This window comes from Petromyzon marinus, chromosome 1, assembly GCF_048934315.1.
Source record: "Petromyzon marinus isolate PM22_M1 ecotype Great Lakes invasive population chromosome 1, UKy_Petmar_22M1.pri1.0, whole genome shotgun sequence".
In the NCBI taxonomy this organism is placed as follows: Eukaryota; Metazoa; Chordata; class Hyperoartia; order Petromyzontiformes; family Petromyzontidae; genus Petromyzon; species Petromyzon marinus.
In genome coordinates, this window is record NC_133667.1 from 26,182,034 (window position 1) to 26,193,206 (window position 11,173).

General features: G+C 49.6%; 1 protein-coding gene across 1 annotated transcript; it reads right to left on the reverse strand.

Annotated features, from left to right (window-relative positions):
• Positions 1 to 1,823: 1,823 nt before the first annotated feature.
• WDR83 (WD repeat domain 83) lies at positions 1,824 to 10,625 on the reverse strand. Its single transcript, XM_032956971.2, has 9 exons — positions 10,382 to 10,625; positions 8,967 to 9,087; positions 8,659 to 8,764; positions 8,321 to 8,369; positions 7,759 to 7,885; positions 7,347 to 7,414; positions 6,304 to 6,412; positions 5,335 to 5,449; positions 1,824 to 4,643 (listed from the first exon to the last, which is right to left on the reverse strand). The coding sequence occupies exons 1-9, from the start codon at positions 10,482 to 10,484 to the stop codon at positions 4,482 to 4,484; spliced, it is 960 nt and encodes a 319-aa protein (XP_032812862.1). The 5' UTR covers positions 10,485 to 10,625; the 3' UTR covers positions 1,824 to 4,481.
• Positions 10,626 to 11,173: the final 548 nt, after the last annotated feature.

An 11,173-nucleotide genomic window follows, 5' to 3' on the forward strand; every position in this document is an offset into this window, starting at 1 on the left:
GTCCTCTGTGTCGCCCATAGACCAAGGCACGGGCAGAACCTTCACAGTAAGAGTCCTCTGTGTCGCCCATAGACCAGACACGGGCAGAACCTTCATAGTAAGAGTCCTCTCTGTGTCGCCCATAGACCAGACACTGGCAGAACCTTCATAGTAAGAGTCCTCTCTGTGTCGCCCATAGACCAGACACGGGCAGAACCTTCACAGTAAGAGTATTCTGTGTCGCCCATAGACCAGACACGGGCAGAACCTTCACAGTAAGAGTATTCTGTGTCGCCCATAGACCAGACACGGGCAGAACCTTCACAGTAAGAGTCTTCTGTGTCGCCCAAAGACCAGACACGGGCAGAACCTTCACAGTAAGAGTCCTCTGTGTCGCCCATAGACCAGACACGGGTAGAACCTTCACAGTAAGAGTCCTCTGTGTCGCCCATAGACCAAGGCACGGGCGGAACCTTCACAGTAAGAGTTATCTGTGTCGCCCATAGACCAGACACGGGCAGAACCTTCACAGTAAGAGTCCTCTCTGTGTTGCCCATAGACCAGACACGGGCAGAACCTTCACAGTAAGAGTCTGCCTGTGCCTCCTCGTGCTCAGATACGGGCAGAGACTTCACAATAAGAACCCCAAATGGATCGTACAAATTAGATGCGGGTATAGACTGTATAATAAGAGCTCATAAGCGCCTTCACAATAAGTGTTCCCCAGGGTTTTCCTATATCTTGGATACGAGCAAAACCTTCATAATAAGAGTTCCCCTGTGAGTCATTTGTCCAAGATAATGCGAGAGCCTTCACAATGAGCGTCCCTGTGCCTCCTTTAGACCACGCAGACAAGGTCGGCATTTTCATAATAAGGGCTCCCCGTTTATTCGATCGACCGGACACGGACGGAATATTAATAAGTATTCCCTGTAGCTCCTACAGACTATAGACAGTCGGTGAGCGACCCCGTGCCTCCTATAGGCCATACAGACAAGGTCGGCGCTTTCATAATAAGCCCCCCCACCCCAACGTTTATCCGATCGACCGGACACGGATAGAATCTTAATAAGTTTGCCCTGTAGCTCCTCCCTACAGAACAGACACGGTCGGTGAGCGACCCCGTGCCTGCTATAACCCATGCAGGCAAGGTCAGAGCTTTCATCATAAGCCATCACCACCCACCCCCGTATCTCCAATCGGTCACGAACGGAATCTTTAGGCGAAGTCTTTCATGTATCTCATACAGACCAGACAGGGTCGGAGTCTTCCGCTTTCATCAAAGGAGTTCCCAGTGTCTCGTACACAGGTGAATCATTCGTCATGAGGACCCCGCATCTCCTTTGGACTAAATTCAGAAGCGACATAAGACATGTCCCCACTGGCCAAATGGCTCAAGAGACACGAGTGCCAAGTCGAGACACCGCGGAGATGCTGGGTTCGAATTGAGGCAACTACCGGTGCTTAAACCGAGTTCTCAAGTGTAGCGAGATGGTCTCCAGTCGGTCAGAAATGACTCCAGGCGCAAACACAAACGTTACATTTCATTTTACTATAAATTAGGCTACATTTTAGCTGAGAATTAGATATATTTTATTATCATGCGATTAACATGACTCGATAGTGGGGCAGAGGGAAAAGCGCTGCCGCCTAGCGTTACACATTGGTGAGTTGAGGGATCTCAAGAGGTAGTTCTGTAATATATACTTCCACGAACGCTTCTGTAATACGAACATTCATAGCTGATTCTTTGTTCTCCTGACAACGCCCAGAGGACAGCTGGTAAGAAATTGGAGTAAAAGTCCCCATTGTCATAACCCTCCCACACAACCGCCTGACCCCAATGACTTTTATTTAAAAACTTTTATTTCAAAACGCGTGCTGTTTGGTGTAATACAGTATAAACAAAGTATATCGTACATTTCTCAACGGCATCATGCGGGGGTATTGTGGGCAGATGACTGCAGAAAAATCCATTGGATTAATATGCTCCCTTTACCAGTGTGATATATATCACACTGGTATGTTGAACTTCTTTCGCACCCTACGTAGCCAACAGCGCTTGAGGTACAATTAACTCCCCCCCCTCTGCTCCATGACATGTAAGGCATGAGGCCCTCATCCAGCAATGGACTGACAACGACGAATGTACATGTAAATAGTGTAGTGTAGTGCGTGAGAGTGTGTGCCAGTGGAGAACAGGTGGTGCTTCTGCCAGCAAGTCTTCGATACTTCCCATAACCTTAACGTGCACCTAGCCTGGCATAAGCGCTTCATGGTAAATGGGGGCTGTTGCTGTTCAAGTGTGTTTTGAATGTTTTACAGTGAAGTATAATGTGTCGTGTAGGTTGTGCGTTGTATGGTGTAATGTGTCGTGGTGCAGGCCCTCGTTCAGTGCAGATGTCACTGGCCACTGATGTTAGCCAAAGCCAGAAATCTAACTTAGGTTACCAGGCCCAGAATATGGCTCGCAAACCACTGTACAAATGCTCCATCCGTTGACCAATTTTGTGTAGTATAATAGTGAGGGAAAAAAATATTTGATCCCCTGCTGATTTTGTACGTTTGCCCACTGACAAAGAAATGATCAGTCTATAATTTTAATGGTAGGTTTATTTGAACAGTGAGACAGAATAACAACAAAATCCAGAAAAACGCATGTCAAAAATGTTATAAATTGATTTGCATTTTAATGAGGGAAATAAGTATTTGCCCCCTATCAATCAGAAAGATTTCTGGCTCCCAGGTGTCTTTTATACAGGTAACGAGCTGAGATTAGGAGCACACTGAAAGGGAGTGCTCCTAATCTCAGCTTATTACCTGTATAAAAGACACCTGTCCACAGACGCAATCAGATTCCAAACTCTCCACCATGGCCAAGACCAAAGAGCTCTCCAAGGATGTCAGGGACAAGATTGTAGACCTACACAAGGCTGGAATGGGCTACAAGACCATTGCCAAGCAGCTTGGAGGTGACAACAGTTGGTGCGATTATTCACAAATGGAAGAAACACAAAAGAACTGTCAATCTCCCTCGGCCTGGGGCTCCATGCAAGATCTCACCTCGTGGAGTTGCAATGATCATGAGAACGGTGAGGAATCAGCCCAGAACTACACGGGAGGATCTTTTCAATGATCTCAAGGCAGCTGGGACCATAGTCACCAAGAAAACAATTGGTAACACACTTCGCCATGAAGGACTGAAATCCTGCAGCGCCAGCAAGGTCCCCCTGCTCAAGAAAGCACATATACATGCCCGTCTGAAGTTTGCCAATGAACATCTGAATGATTCAGAGGACAACTGGGTGAAAGTGTTGTGGTCAGACGAAACCAAAATGGAGCTCTTTGGCATCAACTCAACTCGCCGTGTTTGGAGTAGGAGGAATGCTGCCTATGACCCCAAGAACACCATCCCCACCGTCAAACATGGAGGTGGAAACATTATGCTTTGGGGGTGTTTTTCTGCTAAGGGGACAGGACAACTTCACCGCCATGTACCGTCAAATCTTGGGTGAGAACCTCCTTCCCTCAACCAGGGCATTGAAAATGGGTCATGGATGGGTATTCCAGCATGACAATGACCCAAAACACACGGCCAAGGCAACAAAGGAGTGGCTCAAGAAGAAGCACATTAAGGTCCTGGAGTAGCCTAGCCAGTCTCCAAACCTTAATCCCATAGAAAATCTGTGGAGGAAGCTGAAGGTTCGAGTTGCCAAACGTCAGCCTCGAAACCTTAATGACTTGGAGAAGATCTGCAAAGAGGAGTGGGACAAAATCCCTCCTGAGATGTGTGCACACCTGGTGGCCAACTACAAGAAACGTCTGACCTCTGTGATTGCCAACAAGGGTTTTGCCACCAAGTACTAAGTCATGTTTTGCAGAGGGGTCAAATACTTATTTCCCTCATTAAAATGCAAATCAAATTATAACATTTTTGACATGCGTTTTTCTGGATTTTTTTGTTGGTATTCTGTCTCTCACTGTTCAAATAAACCTACCATTAAAATTATAGACTGATCATTTCTTTGTCAGTGGGCAAACGTACAAAATCAGCAGGGGATCAAATACTTTTTTCCCTCACTGTATATAGTGTAGGTTATCATGTCTGTTATGTAGTATAGTGTATAGGCTGTGTGGTGTCGTGTGTGCGAGATGTTATCTCCCTTGCCTGGTATACAGGTCATGGGTTTAATCCTGACCCTGAAGCCCGGAAATTTGGAGTTTGCATGTTCTCCCCGTGGATTTTTCTTAGGGTCCTCCGGTTTTTCCCTCCACATATAGAAACATGCATTTCGAGTATTTAGCTGCAATAAATTTCCACATGATAAGCCACCACGTTGAGCTACCATTTGTGGTCAGGTTTAGTTTAGTGTTTTGTGTAGTAAAGTGTGTGTTGTGAGTTTAGTGTGCTGCGTTGTGTAGTATAAGCTAATGTCGTTTCTGTGGTGTAATATGGTGTGGTATAAAGTGTAGTGTGTGGTCGAAGTTGTGATCTGTGGCCCCTATGTTGCCCCCTCTTTCTCCTCGGCTTTCTCCTCGTCGCTCTTCGTCATCCACACATCCACCGTCCCCTCAGATGCCGTGAGGAGGATGGGGCTGCTTGGGTGGAACGAGAGTGAGTGGACGACTGCACTGCCCACGACGAGAGTGAGAGCGAGTGAGGCCTGCAAACAAGTAGTCAAAGAGACGTGGAGACACAAGGGCATCACAGAGATACAGGGATGAAAGATACACGGAGAAGCAGACACAAGAGAGACGTGGACAGAGAGATACGGTGACATGGAGACATAAGAAAACATGGTGGTAATGGTGGAATGAGGTATTGATGCTTACCTTTCCTATACTTATCGTATTTTTGTATTGTTTGTTGTAACTTTCTGACCCACTCCTACTGGACATCTGTGAAAATGAGCTTTATAGCTCATCGTATTCCTCCAGTGTACATAACAATTCTGATTCTGAAGTGGGCACAGGGCAGTGCTCATCTCCGCCCATGAACCTGATCTGGCAGTGGAAATTCCACATGCCTACGGCATGGGCCAGTCTCAACATAGGATGCCCATTGTTGACTTACCACAGTTATTGTGGTCGTGAGGAGGTGGCAGGTAGGTAGTGAGAGGGGGAGGTGAGGTGTATTGAGGAGGTGGTAGGGGGGTGGTGACATGTGAGGAGGTGTTGAGATTGTGAGGAGATCTCGTGAGGGGATGCAAATGTGGTTCATGTAATAAGGGGGTATGTGGTGTCATGAGTTGAGTTGGTGAAGAGGTGCTAAGGTGATGAGGAGATGTAGGGTTGTGGTGAGAATGTAAATGAGATAGTTGCAGTGATGAGGAGGTGGTGATGAGGAGGTGTCACCTGCACGAGGTCCCAGAAATAGACCTTCCCATCCTCGGAGCCGCTCACCACATGGGTGTCTCGCTCTGAGAGCGCGCAGTCGAGGTTATAGCGTCCACTCACGTGTCCTGTGTACCTAGAGACAGAGACACAGACACTGAGTCACTGAGAAGGGCGGCAGCAGGGTGGAACCGCAGTAACACTCGTGCCTCACAGCAAGAAGGTCCTGGGTTCGATTCCTGACTCTGGTGCCTTACTGTGAGGCGTTTTTATGTTCTCCCCCCGTTCTGCATAGTTTTCCTCCGGGTTCTCCTGTTTCCTCCCATAGCAAAGAAAAACGATGTAGGTAGTATTGGCTAAACATCCCAATGCTTAAAAATTACCCACAAATTACTCATTTAATATTACACACAGCAACATCCCCCCCTAATGTAATAACTTGGCAGGACCCTCCTAAAAAAGTGTCTTGAGACTAAGTGAGGTTTTCCTGGGTAAAACACAAGCGAAGAGACGGACACTGAGATGCTGAGGCACTGGAACAGAGACACGGCAGCAGCGAGACAAGCACACGTAGAAATATCTACTCAACAAGAAACAGATACCAAGACACAGATACTGAGACGGAGATTGAAACTCAGATACAGATGATAGAGGTTGGTCTTAATGATGTTCATGATAAAGTTGGTGATGATGTCTCCACCCTTAGGAGCACCGCATGTCATTCCAATGATGTTGATGATTATGTTGACGGTGGTGATATTGATGATGGTTATGTTGATAAAGTGGTTTTATTGTTGATGAAAGTGATGTTGGTGATGCGGTTGATATTGATGTTGATGGTTATGTTACTAGTGTTCATGTTGATGGAGGCGATTTTGATGGTGATTATTTTGACGATGGTGTTGATGGTGATATCGATTTTTTTATGGTGGTAATGTGGATGATGGTGACGACGATGTTGATGGGGTTGATGGTGTTTGATGTCTGTACTCTGAGAGGAGCTCCCCCGTGTCATTGTCCATGAGCCTCAATGTCGAGTCCAAGGCTGAGCTCAGGCAACACTGAGAGTCTCGCGTCATCGCCACACACACCACAGGGCCTAGGCAACATAGAGACACACAAATACAAAACAGATAAAGATTCCCCACATCGTCTAAACAGACTATTGGGGCAAGTACTTTTAGTGAGCATCTATGAAGGTCGGCACGGCACACAAGGGGATGGACGGCCAGCACCATGCCCGGCCGCCTTCGTCTCCCTCGAGGCGATGTTTACACATCGCACCAGGTACACATTTGAGGCCGAGTCGACCTAGAGGAGGCCCAGGACTGGTTTAGATAATCGTCACTGGTGCTAGCCGTAACCGGGAATCGAACTCGGTTTTCCGCATTCATAGCAGTGCACTAACCGCTCCTCACAGACATATACAAAGACATAAACACACACACACACGAGAGTCTCACGTCAACGACACAGTCTCTCATAATGGGCACAAACATCACGGGGCCGACACAGCATGCATAGTCATATGCATACATTAACATATCCACTTGCACATACAAAAACTCATACATGAAGTTACTCGCATGCTTTCTCACTAACACAATGACACATTCACTCATACACTCATGTACTCATTTACAAACAAACAAAAAAGATCCCCTGCATAGCCTTTAACAGACTGTTGGAGCAAGTGCTGTTAGCGAGTACCTTTGAAGACCAGCAGTCCACAAAGGAGGTCTTTGTTTACACACTGCACTTGGTCCTTATTTTATGCGGATTTGACCTGGGGGGTGCGCAGGACTATTTATTTATATTGCTCACCACTGACATTACCCGTGGAAGGAAATTGAAGCCAGGTCATCCTGTTAGTGACACAGAGCAGGAATTATTATGTCAATGCTCCCCACACATACATACATACAGATGCACTCACAACAAGCTTAATTTGAACCTATCTACGTTACTTTACCAAAAGACCCAACGAATAAGCTCTACAAAGACAGGGTTAGGTCTGGGGTCGGGTCACTCACTGCCCACAAAGTCTGTGTGAAGTTGACCCATGCGGAGGTCGTACCTCCTCACCCGGCCATCCACCGACCTACACACCATCACCAACAACACCATCAGCATCATTATTAACATCCGTTATCGTCATTATCATTACCATGAACAACATCATAGTGTGGTTGACCGCAGTACAGTTGAGTGGTTCAATGTGCTTAAGTGATCAGGTGTGTGGCTGTGTATGGTTGACTGAGTGTGGTTGTGATTGAGTGGGTTTAGCATGGTTGAGAGTCGATAAGCATAGTTGAGTGTGCGGTTGTGGAGTTATGGTTTAAAGTGGTTGGGAGTGGAATGTGTTTGAGTGATTGAGTTTGGTTGGCAGTCGTGAAGCATGTGTCCCGCATGTCCCGTGGTGTTCCCCGTGCGTGTGTTGTCCACCCCGTGATGATGTCCCCCTGGGTGACATCCAGCCCCGTGACTCCATCTGTGGCTTCACTCAGCGTCTGTATGGGACGTTGTCCGCGTGTCCTCACATCCCAGCACCGCACAGACGTGTCCTCCGAGCCTGTGACAGGGTACACGGGAACAGGGGTTACAGGGACGCAAAGCACGAGCAGTCACATTCCATTATCTCATGGATGTCTTCAGAGTCTGGAACACAGGGACACGTGGACATGGGAACATAGGTATAAACACGGGCACACAATGACTCACATCCCAAACGTGTCTTCCATGCAGTGCCGAGCTCCAGCTCCTATTGAATGGGAGGAGGGGGAGCAGTAGAGTCGTTGAGTAGGCCACCATAACAGTGATACACCACTAAGGAACGTAAACTTGGGTGGGCCAAAGGCACAAATGGTGGTACAGGGCCCACCTCAGCAAACAGAGTGCCGACATTGCTTCTGAGCCTGGAACACAGGGACATGTGAACGTATGGGCACGGGGACGTACGTTGTTTGGAGACACACGTGATGACATTGGACATGAGACTATGCCGTACCTGACAAAATGACTGTTGACTCCTCATTAAAGCGGACACAGTTCACCTTCTGTGGGGACACAATCACAGAGAGACAGAAGAGACAAGAGTCCCCGTGTGTTCAAATTACCATTTTTACGTTTATACACATCGCCATGTCTCCAAAAACCCGTCCTCCTGTGTGTACTCATGCCCCTTCCATATCCCTGTGTAACCCCTTATCTCCATGTGTCCCCATGTCTCTCCTCTTACCCCCATGGCCCCATATCCCCATGTGTCCAGATAGCTCCCCTTTGTAACCCTGGGTGTTAGTGTCTCCACGTACCCCGTGTGTGACCATGTCCCTGTGTCTCCCGTACCCCCGCATGTCCTCGTAATTTCCTCAGCATGTGTCCGCTGGCCACATCCCACAAGGCGACCGTCTTGTCCGACGAACACGAGGTCAGCTGCGAGTTATCACACGAGCTGAGACACAGGGGAAACAAGATACAGGGAGACAGAAACAAGGAGATGAGGTCAGCTGACATTTATCACGTGAACTGAGACACATGGGGACTTGGAGAGGCAGATGAGAGTATCGCACAAGCTGAGACACGTAGACATGGGAACACACGTAGACATGGGGACACATTGAAATGGGAGCACACGCAGAAAGAGGTCGTCTCACCCAGCCGCGTCCAGCACCTCGTATCCGTGTCCACTGTACGTGTGAAGGAGCCTCCCGGTCTCCGGGTTCCACAGCTTCAGGGATTTATCACTGCCACACGTCAGGCAGTAGTTCCCATCCACTGCATCGCACAGACACGGAGGACACGGAGGCATAGCGTCGACCGTCGGTTATTATACAATCTGAGACACGAGCACGCTGACATTACGGCAGACAGGGACGTAAAGACTGCTGTAGTACACGGGGGCACAAAGATATACCCAGCTGTGAACGCCACTCGAGCTGGCTGGGTGGGTGTACCTCGGTAGAAGCACTGCGCTACTGACCCGGCGTCCCTAGTTCGATTCCTGAACACGGCAAACATCGGCGGCGAGTGCCACCTGAAACGGCGCTGACCTCCCCTAGGTCTTGTCAGCCTTAAACGAATACTGTACACCAGCTCTGGGGGAAGACAAAGGTGACCGGACGTGGTGTTGGTCAACGCCATCCAGCTCTGACGTGTCCCTTACCGGCCACTCATAAGTGCTCGCTAACAGCACTTGCCTCAATAGTCTCTAGAAAGTTAAACACACACATGTGCAATGCGTGTGTTAAACACACACACACGTTCAATGCGTGTGTTAAACACACACACACGTGCAATGCGTGTGTTAAACACACACACATGTGCAATGCGTGTGTTAAACACACACACATGTGCAATGCGTGTGTTAAACTTGTCCGAGTGTGGGGAGCGGTAGTGTAGCGGTTCCCGCCCACGGCCCACACCAGCGATAGCGATTATCTGAACCGGTCCTAGGCCTCCCCTAGGTCCACTCGGCCTCAAGTGAGTACCTGGTGGGGTATGTGTAAACATCGCCACTGGGGAGACAAAGGCGGTCGGGCGTGGTGCTGGCCACCCCACCACCTCGTGTGCCGTGCCGGCCTTCACAGGTGCTGCTCGCTAACAGCACTTGCCCCTACAGTCTACACGCGGGACCTGTGTCTTTGCCTTGTCTGAGCAAAAGGAATTTGCACAGTCATATAGCCGGGGACACATAACCTCGATAAACAAACGTTTAGTACGTCCCGCAGTCACGCCGCCTATTCTGTTCACATCAGAGGACTGATACTGATGATGGTGATGATTGTGCCGAGTGTAAATAAATAAAATAAAGTATGTTTAACACGTAGGCTTTCGCGACCAATATCATCCATAATATAAGTTTGTTTTTGTTTTGCGGGGGGGAGGGGGGAGGTGTTAGATCGCGTAAATAAAATAAAGTGTAACGATCGGATGCGAACACGAGACGGTGGTCGCGAAAGTTTCGCCGACCCCCTGGATTCCAGGCCGAAGCCTCGCGCCTATCCTAGCGGCCCGTGGGCTTGCCGAGAGCCCCTCCACGGCCGCCGCACTCCACTCCCGCTGCGGTTACCGTTGAAGCGCACGGCTCGCACGGCGCCTTGCCCGCACGCCAGCCTCCGCATGCGGTGCGACGGCAGCTCGGGGGGCCGCGGACGGGGCAGAGGGAACGCCATGGGGTGGAGAGAGCAGCAGGAGGTGGTGGAGGTGGTGGTGGGGGGGACGTTACGGGGGGTCCGAGGTGGTGGTTCGGGGTGGCTGGAGGATCATGGAGAGGGGTGGCGGTAATCTCGCGGCACGCAAGGGGGGGGGGGTTGGTGGGGTGGGGGGTGTTGGTGGGCTGGGGGGGGAGGGTTGGTGACGGTGCGGGGGTGGGGGGATTGTGGTGGTGGAGGGGAGGGTGTGGTGGGGGTGGGGGTGTGTGGGGGGAGGGTAATTGTGGGGGTGGGGGTGGTGGTGTGTGGGGGGGTGTTGTTGGGGTGGGGGGGGATTGTGGTGAGGGGAAGGGTGATGGTGGGGGATTGTGGGGGGTAATGGTGGGGGGTGGATGTGGGTGGTTATGGGGTGGTGGTGGGGGGCACGTTTATGTCAGGGGGGGTAATGCCGCCCGATTATTTAGCGATGGAGAGGGCTCGCCGTGGCTCGGGGTGGACATGTTGCCCAAGAGACGTTTGCTTCTCATCTGCGAGACAACTGGAAGCTCAACGCGTTCGTCGCGTGTCATAGGCGACGTTTCGGGCAAGGACCTTTCCCCCCCGTAGAAAATAAATTGTTGTGTGGTACATAAATTATCTGCTATCAAGAAGGGTCATTGCCCGAAACGTTGCCCATTATATGTTCCTTTTAAGGCAGTTTATTGACAGAT

Excerpts from the sequence above, each read along its gene's own strand:
- WDR83 (XM_032956971.2), bottom strand. The coding sequence starts at position 10,484 with ATGGCGTTCCCTCTGCCCCGTCCGCGGCCCCCCGAGCTGCCGTCGCAC. Across the intron at positions 9,088-10,381 it reads GCGAGCCGTGCGCTTCAACG|TGGATGGGAACTACTGCCTG; the intron begins GTAACCGCAGCG and ends TGTGCGATGCAG. Across the intron at positions 5,450-6,303 it reads ACGGGGGAGCTCCTCTCAGA|GTACACAGGACACGTGAGTG; the intron begins GTACAGACATCA and ends CTCTGTCTCTAG.